The following is a 16,853-nucleotide window of genomic DNA, read 5'->3' as shown; positions in this document are numbered from 1 at the left end:
TTAAATCATTTACTAGAATGATGGATTTAAAAAGAGAAAATCATTTTTGCTTAGATTCAAAATGTTCCATTCATGAAATTTGAAGGAAAAAAAGGGAAAATAATTTGCTTATATGTTGTCTTTTTTCTTTTCTTTTCTTCTTTCATTTATATGATTGTATTCTTTACAAGAGACTGAACTTTCCTAAAGCTGATGCCTAGTTATGGCATTATTTAGATTATGGAATATACATCCTGTTTTAACAGCAGTCTGATGCCAAGACCAAATTATTATTGAATAAGCGGCAATAAAATCTTTATCAAAATACTCAGTAGTTCCAAAAACCACAAATAACAACAGAAGCAATGTTGTACTAAATCAGCAAAGTCCATTTGTATAATAAGGGACTGAGTCACTTTTTTTTTAACATTTCTTTTGCTAACCCTACTATTTCCTTGCAGTCTGGAGGGGGTAGGGATGGGGGGGCAGATGGGGGTAGGGAAGGCATTGCTCAGAATCTTAGAAATGACATCACTTAAGTCACATGATTGGCGAGAACCAATTAAGATGGGGTGTGGAAAGGGGAACAGTTAAATTTGTAATTTTGGTTGTGTGAAACACTTCTTTGGGGCCTCATAAACAACCACAGAACCACAAGTTGGGTACGGTGGCAGTCACACAAGACTGGGTCCGGGATATTGGTCAGCAGGCAGGGCAAATCACACTGTCTTGCAAACCACAGAGTTTCGTAGAGCGGTAAGCATCATCAAGCCACAACCAAGCCACTGCGAGGCTCTTTTCAAAAAAAAAAAAAAAAACCTTTTTGATCTTCACCAATTTGAATATTTGTTTTCAAAGAGGGCTTTTGGAGTCTCATAAGTGTCAGGGTAAAAGTAAGATGTAGAGAATGATGGAAGGAGTTAAGGGATAAAACAAATGATTATTCTTGGTTTTCACTTCCTAAGGTGAAAGAAATCATATAGCTCCCCAACTTTAAGAAAAGACTCCATTGGAGGGAGAAAACCATGGCTTCGGACAGCATGTTTGAGTCATTTCCTTCATACTCACAGTGCTTCATGAGAGGTAAGTGCTCTTCAGACTTTTAAAATGTACTTCTGCTTAGTTTTGCATAGAACAAGGAGTGGCATTTCAGTCCATGGCATAGTAGTGCCTGAAACTCGTCTATTCTGTGTGAGGGATTCTGGCTGAGGCATATGATTACAAGGCGATTGGGTTACTTATTCATCATATGGCAGCTCTTCGGAAAAGTTTTTTCAGAAATAATTAGTTAAGCTGCTGAGGCACTCACTTGGTATTTAAGAAACTTTTTTCAAGTGCAAGTCAGTTAGAGTTCTGTTTTTAAAGTGCTGAAGATTATAAAGCTAGTCCAAAGCTTTTTGGGGTTTACGTTGGTGTTTTTTGTGTTGCATTGTTAGGTCTTAGGTATCCTGGAACACTGTGTGCCGTCTGTAACTCATTCTGAGAGGTCTCATGTCCTAGCATGAGCACATGGATGCAGCCAGTAGAGAGGATTGCTGTCTCAGTTATGATACCTTGCCAGTTTGGGAAGAAGGAAGCACGATGTAAAACCTTGGAACTCAGGGTTAGAAAGGACAACCCATGTATCTCAGAAAGGTGGGAACTAGACAGACTTGTTTAATACAGCTTTAGCTTTAAAATGTCAAAGTGTGACAACTCTGCATTGTCAAGTAAACACATTGAAAGAATCAGCCAGTTCCTTCCAGAGACAGAAAAAAGTCAAGCTATGGCATGCAGAAGTCTCTCCTTGAAGCAAGAAGAAAGAAGTTTCAGTAGGCTTGTCAAGTGCTCTTAAGTTCTCAGTAGGGCAGATGCTTTTGTCATTAGAGTTCAGGTTTACTGATCTGAATAGCAAGTTCGGAAAACCTGTCTGCAATCATGGGACTTGACTAGATCAAATTTTCTAAGCTATTATTAAATTGAGTTTTGTTTTATTTTGAGGTGGTTTTGGTAAGTTTGTTGTGGGGAGGGTTAACCTGACCTTATATATTTTTATATATAAAAATGTACAGTGTTTTTGTATGACCATGCAAGTTCAACATTCAGAATTCCTTACTGGAATGGGGAAGGTTTGGGGTTTGTTTGGTTTTCTTTTTTATGCGGGGGGGGGGGGGGGGGTGGGAATGGAAAATCAGCTTACTAACTCTTTATGGGTATAAAATATTTAGATCCCTCTCAAACAGTGCCATAATTTTTTTTTAATTCATTCTTAAAAGTAAGAAGAGTCAGGTTACTACTATTTCTCAGGGTCTCTGAGATTTAAAATCTGATTAAGATGTGTGGAGATAAGGGGAAGGGAATGAAAGCAAGAGTCATTACCAGATTTAAAACTTCAAATTAAAGGGTTTTAAGTTATTCTTTACTGGCATTGGAGGGAATTTTAGTGAAGTTGAATCATGAGAAGTTCTATGAGTCATGAAGCCTTGCAGGATCTCTCAGCTTGCATAGCACAGGCATCAGACCACTAGTGAAAAGCTGCTAAATACTCCCCTGGCTCGGCATTTCCTTTCAGCTGCTAACAAGTAAAGGAAACGATATTTGCAGAAAACAAAAAAAGTATCTTCCTGCATTTACTTTAGTTTTACACATTCCCTCTCTCCCCTCCTCCCCCCCCCCCCAAAAAAAGCTTATTATTTCCTGTTTTCTTAACACAGGAAGGCTTATTGAGGAAATTTTAGAACATTCCATAGGGCAATAGATTGGACTCTTGTTATATAATTCTGGTATGCTAAAACTTCCCTTACAGAAAAAGCACAGAAGGCTGTAAAATGATTTATCACTATTTATGTAGTGTTGACAAAATAGAATGAACCCAATTCTAATGCTGGCACAGTAAGTGTACTGTAATGATAGATGGTCCAGTCCTTTAAAAATGAGTCAATTTGCCTTTAAGTGGGTAAATATGGAGAGGTCTGGGATACTCAAAATGAGACTTAGAAGTTATCACTTTCTTCCTTTCATTAAACAGAAACTTAAGCCTTTCAAAACAATTAATTTTATGGAATATAGAATTTTAGAGTTGGCAGGGACTTTGAGGGGCAACTAGCTAAATTCCCAGGCTAAGAGGAATGGCTTCTATGACATCCTTAAGAAGTGATCATGCAGCTTTCACCAGAGGGCCTTCAATGAGAAGGAACAGCTATCCCCTTTCTACTTTCTGACAGTTCTATTCATTATGAAAATGTTGAACCTAAATCTGCTTCTCGAAAACTTCTACCTATTGGTTAACTATACCTTCCATGGCCAAACACAAGTTTAATCTTTCTTCTATATAACAAGCCTTTAAATACAGTGAGAGGGTCATTATAAAACCTCTAATTCAGTTCTTATTGCTGAATCTCTCCAACGCGTTCAATTGATCTTTATGCCCTTCATCATCCTGGCCTTCCTCTGCTGGATAAGTTCTAGTTTGTCAATGTCCTTCCTAAAATGTGGCAATGAGAAATACAAAATATGTGTTTTATGTGTTCTGACCAAAACAGAATATAGGAAAACTATTGCCTCTTTCATTCTACAAACTATTACTAACTCAATGCAGGTTCAGTTCACATTAGATCTTTGGTCTGTCATGGAAATAACCCTGATATCTGCCTGAAATAACACTAATAGTTTTGGCAACTATCATTTATTTTATCATCAATGCCACTGTAAAGTTATACAGTTTGGGTAACAGCACTGAGGATATTCACTGTATATCTACCAATTTTTCATTTTATTTGTCACTATTTAGACTCACTCTTAAGAGTCTGATGCAACAATAATAACCACTTTCTCAGACATGTTCTCTCCCATATTTCTCAACACTGTTTACATAGCCTGGACATTGGCAATTTCTGAAGTGGTCATTCTTGCTCCCTGAAATTTATTGCATTTTGCTCCCTCACCAAGTGCAATTATGAGCTAAAGAGGAAAATAACAGTTTGTTTTCTTCCATGAATTTTATTTTATCAGTCTATGCAGTCCTTGTAGAAGGAAATCCATAACTCTTTTTTAGCTCGATACTCATGTGAAAGTTGGGGAAAATGGAGGGGGGGGGGATAGGGAAGCAAGCAAACAATTGTTCCCTTCTTTGTGAGAATAATGTTAGACTCTGCAAGTCTGACATAGTAAATGAATGTGGTATACCACAAAGGATATGGCTCTTTTTCTATCATACCACACCAGGTCCTTACTTAGTTCATTTAGGTAAGGAAACTAAGACACTGGTGAAATTCCCTGGTGTGTACATCACACATATTTAACACATAAAATCATCTCTTCAGCCCGGGCTCTTGGCCTCTGAATGGCTTATTGCTAAAAGGGCTGGGAAGGGGAAAAGGAGAAGAAAGAAAGAAAATACAATTGCATAATTGGTTTTGCAAAGCAACAAACAGGTAGGCCACCTTGTTTTTAGAAGTGGCTTAGTGGTCTATAGAAAGCATAAACATTAGCAGACCTTTGCATTCCTAGAACCACAGGTACAAATTTCAGCATTTCTGACTTGCTGTTCATCATCTCCATGGCTCAGTTACTCCAGAGCAGTCTTTCAAAGAAAACTGTAGAACAAAGGCTACATTTAGTTATATGCTATGCACAATGATGAGCAGTGAATGTTCATTAGGATCTTAGATTATTAGAGCGAACATGGAACTTAAGGATCTTCTAGTCATTTGTAAATGAGGAAATTGAGACCTAAAGAATGTCAGTGACTTCCTTGAAACCACAAACTTAGAGACAGAACCAGACTACAACCTTAATGTCCTGGGCTTTTTTTTTATTATTATTTTGCTTTTTGGAGTGGGGAAGGTAGGGCAATTAGGGTTAAGTGAATTGCCTGAAGTCACATGACTAGTTTTGTCTTAAGTGTTTGAGGCCACATTTGAACTCAGATCCTCCTGACTCCAGGGCTGGTGCTCTATTCACTGCTCTGCCTAACTGCCCCAGTCCTGTGCTCTTTCTAATAAAATAAATCAATTTTCATTTACTGAGACAAATATGCATTAAAAAGAAACTCCCCTGGATCATTGAAGATATATTAGCAAGAAAGCTCCAGGGAGTAAGGATCATTAGACTTCATATATAAATGTGTTTGTGCTAGACTTATACAGAATCCTCAAAGATGGTTTTTATAGGAAAACTGAAAAACAAAGTGTCTTACCTGCTCTAAGAAGATGTAGAACATGTGGTCTTCAGGTTTGGTTTTGCTTTGCTTTCACAGGACAAAGATTTTTACATTCTAAAATTGTCCATGCAAATGGAAACTTGGGGGTGGGGTAGTGGTGGGAAGAAGCCCTCAAAATCTAGATTTATTATAGAATTGTTCCCTTCACCATTTCACATATTGACATGTTTCTTAAACTGACAAAACATTTTTAAAATGTTTAAGTTTCTTTCAATATCTAATCAGTTACTAAAAACTGCTCCTACTTGTCTATATACTATATAGTCATGAAATTTGCCATATACTCAAAAAGTTAGCAAAAATAAGCATTAAAAGATCAAGGGAAGAAAAGGAATCCAGAAAGACTCTGTCATTATAAACATACTAATTGGAGTAAGAACTTAATGATAGGGAAAAAGGGGAAAATGGTGAGTAAATATAATCCTCAAAAATGATAAAGTTATTAACTTTAAGAGATAAAGATGTCATCTCAAAGTTGATTTAAGACTGAAAACTTTTGGAGATTGTAGCTTTTGAATTGCCTTTAGAAGTTCATAAGCAATATATATATATATATATATATATATAACTATTAGTATATCTGTATAATAGGCGCGCTGTGACTATAAAGAAATCACTTTCAACATTTGAAAACCATTCTGTTTAAATGTTTTGAAATATATTTTTCTAGATAAAGGAGGTTTGATCTTTGATCAATTTCTAACCCAGAAAATCCGTAATATAATCATTAGTTGTTAATGAAGGGATAAACCAACTGAAAAAAATAATACCATGTGACCCATTTATAAAGTGTGAAACTCTTTTTCTGGCACAATTAAACCTGATTGGCCGAGCAAACAAATTAGCCTCTCCTCTAGGGATATAAGAGAATTTATCTTTGCTCCCCTTCCTCATTAATCCTTTACTTTTTAAAGGGAGTTACTTCTGCATTTGACAGGGACCTAAGAGACACTCCATACAGACATGAAAACAGTAGTTAAAAACAAATCAGATTTAAGGACAGAACAGGGGTGGGACACCTGAAGCCTCAAGGCCACACATGGTACTCTAGGTTGTCATTTGTTCTGTGAAGTTTGGATCCAGTTACAGGCTGCACTTGAGGACTTAGGGAGCCACATGTGGCCTCGAGGCCACAAGTGTCCCACCCCTGGACTGGGACTTCTGGCAGCAGAGAAAAGAGCTGACTCCAAAGATGAGCAGACCATTGGAACATGGCTGAGTTACTGCTCAGCAGAAATGGTGTGCTTCAGGGCACTTACATGAGATTATTATCAAAGATTATTATCACAAGATTTATCAAGGTTTATCAAAATTATCAAGATAAAAAGGCTTTTAAGCTATGCAGTAGCAAGTAGGTGAGTTCTGTCTTTGCCATATGTGTATCCTACACCTGTGCCTCATTCTAATGTGCTTTAAGTTTGAACCTTTTCTTCTCATGGAGGCTTTGTGCATTTGTAAGAGAACAAATTTAAAGGAAAAATGTTTTTTTATTAATTATGCAAACTATTAAAATGTCATTGCTAAGAGCTATTTGTGTCTCCTGGATAATTGCTAATGGCAAACACACCAGTAGGATCTTATGAGATATTGCAATAGGTGGCATCTTAGTAGCATACTAGATAGAGAATTAGACTCATAGTCAGGAATACTGAAGATCAAATCCTGCCCCGGGGACTTACTTTCTATATGACACTGAGCAAGTCATTTGATCTCTATCTGCCTCAGTTTTCACATCTGTAATATGGGGATAATAGTAGCGCCTACATGCCAGGGTGTTTGTGAGACAGATAGAATAATATTTATAAAGCATTTTTGCACAGTTTAAAGCAATATATAAATGCAACCTATTAGCCACTAAGAATTTGAGTGCAAATTGGGGGAGTATCCCAGGGGAGGTATTATATAAGGAAAAGAAATTGTTCTCTTTAAAAAGAAAATGTCAAATTTGCTTTAGAGGTACCTCACAAAAGCAAATGTATTAAACTACCAGAAGCCTGTTGAACTGAAAAAGAAAAGAATTATATGTAGATGCACAGCATATATTTGAAGGGAAGAGGTAGATGAGTAAGTTAATAGGCTTGGATTTGACAAGAAATCCCAATTAGAAAAAAAAGTCACATTTAGCCATGGTTCTGTAGATGTGCACATATGGCATGACTGTAATCATTGTTTTCTGTTTTAAACAGTAACTTCCTTATGAAAAGAAAGTGCAAGGGAGTAGAGGAAGTTGAGAGCATGCAGGGAGCTAATTAATTGGGAGTTTTTGGAAGGCAAAAGCTTCATGTTTTTTCCGATGATTAGTTGTAAGCAAGTTGTTGAAGGCTTCCCTCGAAAGGCTAGAATAAAGGCATCTTAAAAGTTTTTTTTTTTTTTTACAACAAATGACTGAAATTCAAAAGCACTGAAGCTATAGATATTCCTTGAGGAGATTTTTACTCTTAAAAAAATTTCCAGTGAGATTTTTTTTTAATTTACTTCTGCATGGGGAAGCAGAGATTAGATTAAGCCATGACTGATAAAAGTTAAAGTTTGATGAGGAAGGTGCCAAATTTTATCTAGATGATTGTATTTCTCTACATTCTATGCAAAAATACTTTTTTCTCTAAAATGCATTATGCAAATGTTAGTAATAATTGATTGGTGTGGTCCTCTTTGCTTGTTGAAGCAGCATAATTATGTGGAGATGAGTGAATCAGTTGTTTGTCATAGTGACTGTGCATACTACATTGAAAACAAAATTGGCTCTAGTATGTGAGAACTTGAGTTCAAGTCCTACTTCTGTCATGCACTAGTTGTGTTATCTTGCTAAATAACTAAACCTTTCTGGTCTCATTTTCCTCAAGTGTAAAGTGAGAGGGGTTTAATTAGATTGCTTCTAAAATTCCTTCCAGCATTAAATCTGTGATCCTTTGGGAAGTATTATTGTTTGGACTGTGCACCCCCAATTTGACCGCTACCTTTCAATTGGTTATAGAAGCCCTAATATTATACAGAGCGTTTAGGGTGAAAACCTTGAAAAGCTAGCCTTGCAAATTAAAAGCTAGAAAGTGGCAGCAAACATCACAGCAAATCATGTCTTTAAATTGGAACTGATATTCAGAGGCTTATAAAGTCCTTTTCTCACAAAGATGTTCTGAGGTGGAATGTGCAAATTTTATTATTCCCACACCACTCTTGAGGAAAATGAAAGTTTTGAGAGGTTCTTACTTGCCCTGGGTCTCACAGCTAGGCAGTGTCAGAGTCGTTCAATTGCTCTTCGGTCTGATGTGATACCAGTACCTGTTCTATTCTATTATGTTGCAATAAGCCTCAAGACTTCTTTTCAAAGAAACCCCACATCAATTAGGTTTCGTAAGCAGTCCAGTCTAGAGACTAACTGGTTAATTGTGCTAATGTTCATAGTAACATAAGGGATATGAACTAAATTGTAATTGTAGATTGGAAAAAGGGGTTCTGAACCATAGTAAGGTCTCTACAGCATATAAGAATTCAGGAAAAACTTAGGTTGCAAACTGGTTTAATTTTCATGTGTGTTTCTATATTCATATACACATATGTATTCCTTAAATACACATATATGTTCTTGTCATTTCCCCCATTAGAATGTAAGTTTCTTGAGAATGGAACTGTCACTTTTGTCTTTGTATCTCTAACCCTTAACATACTGTATGGCACACAGTAAAGGATTAATAAATACTTGATTGATTGAATTTTAGCAATGTCTGGCACCTCTTGATGAAAAGATATAGATTATGGTTTTCATTCAACCGATAGGTAAACTGAGTCATGAGAGACAACAGAACTAGCACTCAAATCTCTAATAATAATAACCAGTATTTGTATAATGTTTCAAGATTTGTAAACCCTTTTGCATATATTGCAACAACCACCATGCAAGGTAGGTCCAATTATTATCCCCATTTTATGAATGAAGAAACTGAGACAAAGTAGTAAAGACTTACCCAGGGCACACAGTAAGTATCTGTCCAGACCTTAGAAAAATGATGGAGAAAATGTTAATAAATCAAATTAAACTAAAAAGTGCATTGCTTGAACTTCATTTTGTTTTTCAGTGAGCTGATTGTTAAACAGCAACACCCTTTTACCTATATTGATATCATATTCTAGGAGACTTTAGATACTTAGATAAAGGACTCTATATGGAAGTTTTGAAGTAGGACCCAAGAATGTAATAATCATAAATGTATGCTTTTGTCCTGATCACCTACTGGAATGTGAGTTTCATAGGTATAGGAAATGTGTCTTGCTTAAATTTTATCATGCATGCTCATAAATTATGTTCCAAATACATTCAAAAGCCACAAACTCTATAGAAAATGGAAATATTTAGCCTCTACTCTTTTATAAAACTTAAAAATTTTCTTTGGAAGGTAAATTAAATTAATGAAAAAGCACTATGCTAAGCACTGGGGCTACAAGTAGAGAAGGAGGGCAGTCCTGGCTCTCAAGGAACTCACATCCTAATAGGAGAGAAAATATATTAAGTCAGAAGAAAAAAACTCCTGATCCTCGGGGTGCAGCTGCCAATAATACATTTTCTTTCATGTTGCTTCTACTGATTAAGCCATATCCATTCTAATGTTGAAACACTTGACATTGCCCATGATCTGACCATATTAATCCCCTGATTAATCTTCAGTGATACCCTATTTTGTGGCAAGAACCTCAGTAACTTCAACTACTAAGGAGACAGTGGCTATATAACCTACACAAGCAGATGCCAGGACACATCTCCATAAAACTAGGTTCCCTGGATGATGACTGAAAGAGCCCAGACTGGAGATAGTGCTTTAGATTTGAACTGCTCTTCTTGGCTGTTGATCTTGGGGCTCTCGGGGAATGAGGCCTGGTAGAGCAATATTAAAGTTGGCTGATGAAGGCAAAACATTAGAAAGTTGAAGATTGATAACTTGTGCTGGCTTAGCCTCCAACTGCCTGATACATCTGTGCTGTTGTGCATTGAAATAAGCATGGTAGTGTTATAAGTCTGTCCTTATTATCCCATTGGAAGCCAAGCAAGAAGTCAGAAAGTGGTTTGTCCCAGTCTTGAACCCCTTCCTTCCAGCCCCTGCCCCCAGTAGGGCCTGTTGTGCCAAAACTAGAGAAGGTGGTTTGTTCCAAAAGAAACACAAAATAGAAGAGGTCATTAGGGTCCTGAGATCCAGTCTTATGCTCACCAAAACAAAACATGCTCCATCTACTATGTCCGAACAGTTGGCATAGTTATGGGAATAGGGGAAAGGCCTCCCCTTCTCCTCATGGTAAGTTTCAGGGAGATACTTAAGGTTTCCTGATGTGTATAACAAATTAGAAAGAGTGAGAGAATAGAGTCACTCTCTTTTAAGTCTATTGGGTGAGCCACTTTTCCTGGATCAACTCTCTTTGATGCATTCTTTAGTAGGATGGGGGAAGGGTGTAGGGAGGAGAATTGCACATGTCCTTTAGCAAGGAACTTGACCAACTCACCATAAGTTGACAATGTACATCCTTAGCGCCAGGGGAAGTGCCTAAGTTCATCAGATTGGGCTATGGGTGAAATGTAGGCTGCGTCCATGTTCCATTGTATGAAGAAAGACTTTATTAAGTATACAATATGAGCAAAGCACTATCCAAGGGTTTGGAGATAGTAAATAGTCCCTGATTTTAAGAAAATTAGATTCTATGAGAGGAAATGTAGCTTGACCAAACAGTTTAATGATGAAGAAAACATTACCAGCTGGTGGGATCAAGAAAATTAGGGTGAAACCAGATGGTACAAGATTTAAAATGCCAGTCCAAGGAATGGGTTTTATTTTAGAGAAAATAGGGAATCACTGAAGATTAATCAGGGGATTAATATGGTCAGATCTGGGCTTTGGAAGATTATCTTGGCAAATATGAAAGGATGGATTGAAGAGAGGAGGCATTGAAAGTGGGAAGACCAATTAAGAATCCATTGTAATAATCTAACCAAAAGAGATGAAGGCTTGAACTAGGGTGGTGACCTTGTGATTAGAGAGAAGGACACAGACACTAAAGTTAGAATTAATGAAACGTAGCAACTGAGTGGTGAAGAGAAGGGATGTGATGTAATGAAAGAAATGAGAATGATTGCAAGATTTTCAGGATTAAAAATAATGGGCCCAAATAATTGCCCTTTTATGGAACCTGTCAAAGATTGTGTGTGCGTGTGTTGTGAGTGGGTGTATTTGTGAACACTGATCAAGTAACTCAATGGACTGCCCTTAATTTGCAGTGACAAATAATTATTTTCAATTCTTTTAATATTTTAAGAAGAAAATTATCACAACATGAGGAAAAGAGAAAAATCTGAGAAACTGGTAGCTTCTGTCACAGTCTTTAAAGTACTCTTGGTTCATCACCTCTCTGACAAGAGGTAAAAGTTTGTTTTATCATCCTTGATGTGAAGTCATGATTGGTCATTGCTTTGATCTGAGTACTGAGATCTTTCAGAGTAGTTTCTCCTTATATTATGGTCACGAAGCAAATTTTTCTTCTGAATATGCTCAATTCACTTGGCATGACTTCATAGAAATATTTCCATTTTCCCCGAATCCATCATATTCTTTATTTCATGGCACAATAAAATTTAGTTCCTACCAGTCTTCCCAGACATGAATGAATGAATGAATGAATGAATGAATGAATGAATGAAGAAGCATTTATTAATCTCTTGTTATGTGCTGCAAGTCAGATGGAGGGGCCCTATAGCCCTTAGGGCTCAGTAACAAAGAAGTAGATACTGTAGCTTTTTCGGTGATAGCAATTTCCATTTCCGATGTAAAGGTATTTGATAGTATGAAGAACTTTGGTTAGGCTAGAAGAATCACTGTTCTGGAGGGGACAGAGATACATATTTCTACAGCTCTGTTCTTTCTTGCCTATGATTTGGTGATAGTGGAGACAACCTATCCTTTCTCCATATGAATTGCTTCTCTGAATGATGACTATAGAGGCTGAACTAGAAACAGGCTTAGTGATTTTGGGGGTGGGGTGAGAAGCTGCTATTCCCAAGGTTCTTAGGCTCAAAGTCCTGAACTGACACCAATGGTTAGGTGATGATAAAAGTAGTGGCAGTGATTTGACCAAGCTAACACAAGCCTCATTTTCAGAATATGTTTCTGGGGCACTAGTTGATGAAGGTTAACTGGCATTGGTATTTCTTACATTGCAACAGTATTCAATTACATTAATACCACAATTTGTATGGTCATTTGCCCCTTGATGGATATCTGTCTATTTCTAGCCTTTTCTATGACAAAAAGGGTTGCAGCAATAGTTATTCTTTATCAACTTGATTATTTTATATACTATATATATATATGTATAGTGTAAGACCCATTACTTTTCAGTGTTCATGGATTTCATTGAGTTCCTCTGTAGTATTCTAAAGCTTTCATATATGTATATACATATATACAAACCATCGATAATGGAACACTATAATTCAAACATGGCTACTTCTGTTTGGTATATATAAAGCATTGAGTTAAAAATATTCTTTAAATTCCATAATTCTTCATGTCTATACATGTAGTGATCCTAAAATACTATCCTTCTGTGCTGGGTACTCTTCCAAATACCCTAAACAGATATTATGGATGTTTGTAGACTAAATTCCTTTCACCAAGGTAAAAATATTGAAATGTGAGTATAGTGTATGAAAGCAAATATTATGTAGAAATTCTGGACCCATCAGAATTTTTCTTGATGTGTCCATGAATAAAGCTCAATTTTATGGTGCAATTGTTGTGTTGCTGTCACTGTGGATATTTTGGCTAACTATAAAATTCCACTTCACACAGCTATAAATGACAAATTACTAATTTCACCAACTTCCTTTGATGGTGATGACAAGCTGTAAATTAAAAGTTAAACCATAACATCACATTAACAAGTAATTTTTAACTGCCTTCTCTGGACCTATGATTAGGTAACTCTAAGAACAGCCTTTGTTGGTTTTGACCATGGCCCACAGTTTCTCAAAGAGAACCTGAGGAATATTAATAAATAAACAGGTACAAAGAAATGTTGGGTTTGTTTTTTGTTGTTGTTGATTCTATTTTATAGATTTCAGTAGTAAAGAGCAACAGATCCCTAGCCCTGTAGAGGAAATAAATATTGTCACATTAAATTTGAACCCAATGGTGAGGTTTTCCTAGAGAACAACTCCAGACAGGTTTGTATCTGCTCTCAGAGTCACAACCTGATAATTGGTTACTAGAGGCAGACAAAAGCATTTGTATATGCTAGGAAAAGTTTAAAAATTGTTTCCTTTTTGAGCCAACACTGAAACACAAATAAGTCATTGTGGAATAAACATGCCTACCATGGAGAGCAGACTTTTCATGATTGAAAATATATGCATTAAAAATGTGTGGAACAATGTTCTTTGTTGTTCTCCTTCTCTTCCCTATACTGCTACCTATTTTGCCTAACACTTCCTGTTAAACACCCTTGTTAGACAGGCTTTCCTTCTTTTTCTCCTTTGTGAAGCCATTGCTCTCTGTTGTTTTTAATAACCATGAAAAAAGTTTAAATTTTGTTTTGGGCATGTATACATATATGGCTATATTTGAACCTTAGACAAAGGCAAGTAATTGAAGTTGATCCTGAGAGGAATTTATTAGGATAAGATGGTATGCATTAATTTTGCTCATTTATTCAATTCAACTACTATTATTAAAAGCACCTGCTATGATTAAACCAGTGCCCTCAAAAAAGTTTACTATCTAAAAGAGACAAGACTTGTATACAAATTATCATAATGTAGATTAGATGATGATGAGGACAAAGGAGGGGTTCAAATTCAATGTGATTGTGATATTAAAGAGAGGTAGAAAGAGAGAAAGGTAGCAATCTTCAAAGTTTGCAGTCTTTGGAATAAACCACCTTCTTGGAGCCTCAGAATAATCCTGTGAAGTAGGCACTGCCATATTACAGATGAAAAAATAAGGCTCAGAGCTGTTGGGCAACATGATCACACAGCCAGTAAGCATCAGGAGTACAATTCGAAGTCTTATTCCTGATTCCATGTCCAATACTAAATATGTGTCTATGTAGTGTATGTGTGTGTGCATGTGTGTGTGCATGTGTGTATGCTGTGTGTTCCTGTGGTAAGTGTGCATATGTGTAAACTCTCTGCGTGTGAGTATTTGTATGTGTGTAGCCAGAAGTCTGTCTTAGAGTTTGTGAAGCATAGGTCACGTTTTAGAGACAGAACTGAATCAAGTGTCAACTGCTTGGCAGCCAGCTGTTACCCTGACTGCAACAAATTTATCCCAGAAGGGTTTGATTCAGCAAAGCCATAAACACTGGCTCTATGCTCAGGTCAAGGGGATCTTTCATATCACAAAACCAGCCGTCAGTTAAGGAGGGGCAGGGTAATAATAAGCAACAATTCAGCTATGTGTAAGAGTAGAACTGTGCCCGGGGCTTTCTGGAGAGAAGTCTGAGGTTTTCTGAGACAACATTCCCCTAGCCAAAAAGAAGAATGTTGTTTTCAAGTGCTTGAGTTATTTTTTTGGTGGTGGGTTTTGTTATTGTTATTACTTTTCATAGCTGATTATTCAGTCCCATGACCCTAGATTTCCAAATATTTCCTTTCTCTTCCTACCAAGTGTGCCATTTGACATACTCTTTTTGGTGGTTATTATTTTTATAGGACCCACTTAACAGGAAAAAAGAAGCCTTGTTTCTTGTAAACAGCTGAAATAGTAGGATGCAAATATAATTAGTGTCTTTTGTTACTATACCAACACCTTAATAGTAACAAATTAAAAGGTAGTCAAGTTAATTAGTCCTTAGTAATTAAAAAAATATTATCCTCTTTTATAAGGGCTGCTTTTGTGAAGTAGTTTCTCTTCTTTTACAGTGTTTGTGATTGCTATGGAATAAAAATTCCATTGAATAAATTGTAGATCACATTTCAGGCAGCCTGCTGACTAGGAGACGCCTTTTACACGCTCATTTGTAGCAGCCACCACACACTTCACCTCCCCTCCCTTTCTTCTTCTCACTTTTTTCCCCTTCCTTTCCCTCAGCTATGCCCACTTCTCCTCTACAAAAGCTTCATTCTTTGAAGGAAGTCTTATTCTCCAACCTCCCCCTCCCCAACCTTGCTGACAAATGCCCCAAGGAGCCTCTGAGGCCTATTCTCTCCCCAATTTTTTGTGCTATGTTTCAACTAGAGCACAACAGTTTAGGATCAAAAGCGTCATTTAAACAGAAGCAATTGGAGTTGTTTCAGACAACTTCATCTCCCTTTTCAACTTTTCAGAAAGTATAGTCCAGTCAAAAAGGATTAAAGGTACAACAGCCCTTCTGAAATCTGCTGCTGTGGATCAACTCTGACAGCCCCTGCATTGTCAGGTTTAATTGCATTTGTATGAGGGATAGTATCTGAAGTTAAATTAAAAGAAATTAGTTGGCCAAGTTATTTTTTAATATTGTTTTGTCTTTTTAAAATCATGTAAGCCCAAAATACCTACTTTCTTGTTTTTACAATTATAGGACAGAAATAGTTCTATCTATAATGGATTTGTCTTTTCCTTGCCCCTCTTTTTTTTTCTTTAGAAGTGACTCTGACCAATTCTCTCATACTACTTTATAGCTATCTTCTTCCTTCAAAATCTGAAAGCATGAACATCACCCATTTTATCATCAAAATGTCTTTTTATACATGTAGTAGTAGTAGCTTAACAAATATTTCTTTACTGATTGATATTATTTTTAGCAGTTTATGAAGGAGGTATGTAGTTTTAAAAAAAATTCATTTAGGGAATTCTTACTTCTCACTACTTCCAGTGTCAATGAAAGATTAAAAATTTTGAAGACCACTCATCCCATTCTACAGGTAATCAAAACCACCATGAAGCAAAATAAAATACAAAATATTTTATGTGCCTCAGTTCTATATGTCCCTGAAAATGATGGAAAATGTGGCAAAGGTATTAAGAATTGGATATTTTAGTCCCACCTATAAACAATAACATAACTCTACTGTAAATATGAGATCTGTATTCAGTGACAAATGAATTCATGTATTTCTGTAGGAACTGTATCGTTATCGACATGTGCTTACTATGAATGGAAGCAGAAAATAAAAGGACATTAACACTAAATGGAATGATGGTTTTTCAATTCAGAGTAGAGAGGCAAATGATTATAGAATCATAAATCAATTTAATGAATCTTACACCAAACTTTTTCTGTATTTATAAGAGTAGTGTCAGGGTGGGAGGGTGGGGTGGAGATCAGTTCCTTTATTTGGTTGAAATAAAAGTGAAGTTAACTTGATGGGTCTTCTCCCCACCCCTTCCTCCATGTTGGCATATTCTTCTCATATTCCTTTATTATATGAAATAGGATCTCCTTTCTTCTACAGTATATTCTTTTTTATTAATTTTTAATGACAATTTAAACAGGAAAAAAAACTCTCAAGCTCTATTGGTCTTATTTAAGTCCCTTTATGACTCTCAAAGAGTGTTCTGAGAGGATTTTCTTGTTTATTCTCTTATCAGAATGTAAGTGCCATGCAGTGAAACATTTATATTGCTCATTTCTCTTGACTCATATTTGCATTCCAAAATTTCTTTTCAACTCGTTTTCTTCCTTCCTTCCTTCCTTCCTTCCTTCCTTCCTTCCTTCCTTC

General features: G+C 36.4%; 1 protein-coding gene across 1 annotated transcript in view; it reads left to right on the top strand.

Moving 5' to 3' along the window:
* The first annotated feature begins 582 nt into the window (after positions 1-582).
* Positions 583-16,853, top strand: part of RUNX1 (RUNX family transcription factor 1) — a 351,115-nt gene continuing 334,844 nt past the window's right edge. Inside the window, exons 1-2 of the mRNA XM_069074967.1 lie at positions 583-735; positions 945-1,062. Coding sequence (XP_068931068.1) covers positions 1,005-1,062 — 58 coding nt within the window. The 5' untranslated portion in view covers positions 583-735; positions 945-1,004. The remainder of the gene's footprint in view (positions 736-944; positions 1,063-16,853) is intronic.

Source organism: Petaurus breviceps, unplaced genomic scaffold (genome assembly GCF_028583685.1).
Source record: "Petaurus breviceps papuanus isolate PSGF00001 unplaced genomic scaffold, PetGlider_PUasm1.0 90897, whole genome shotgun sequence".
In the NCBI taxonomy this organism is placed as follows: Eukaryota; Metazoa; Chordata; class Mammalia; order Diprotodontia; family Petauridae; genus Petaurus; species Petaurus breviceps.
This window is presented reverse-complemented; position numbering and strand designations above follow the sequence as displayed.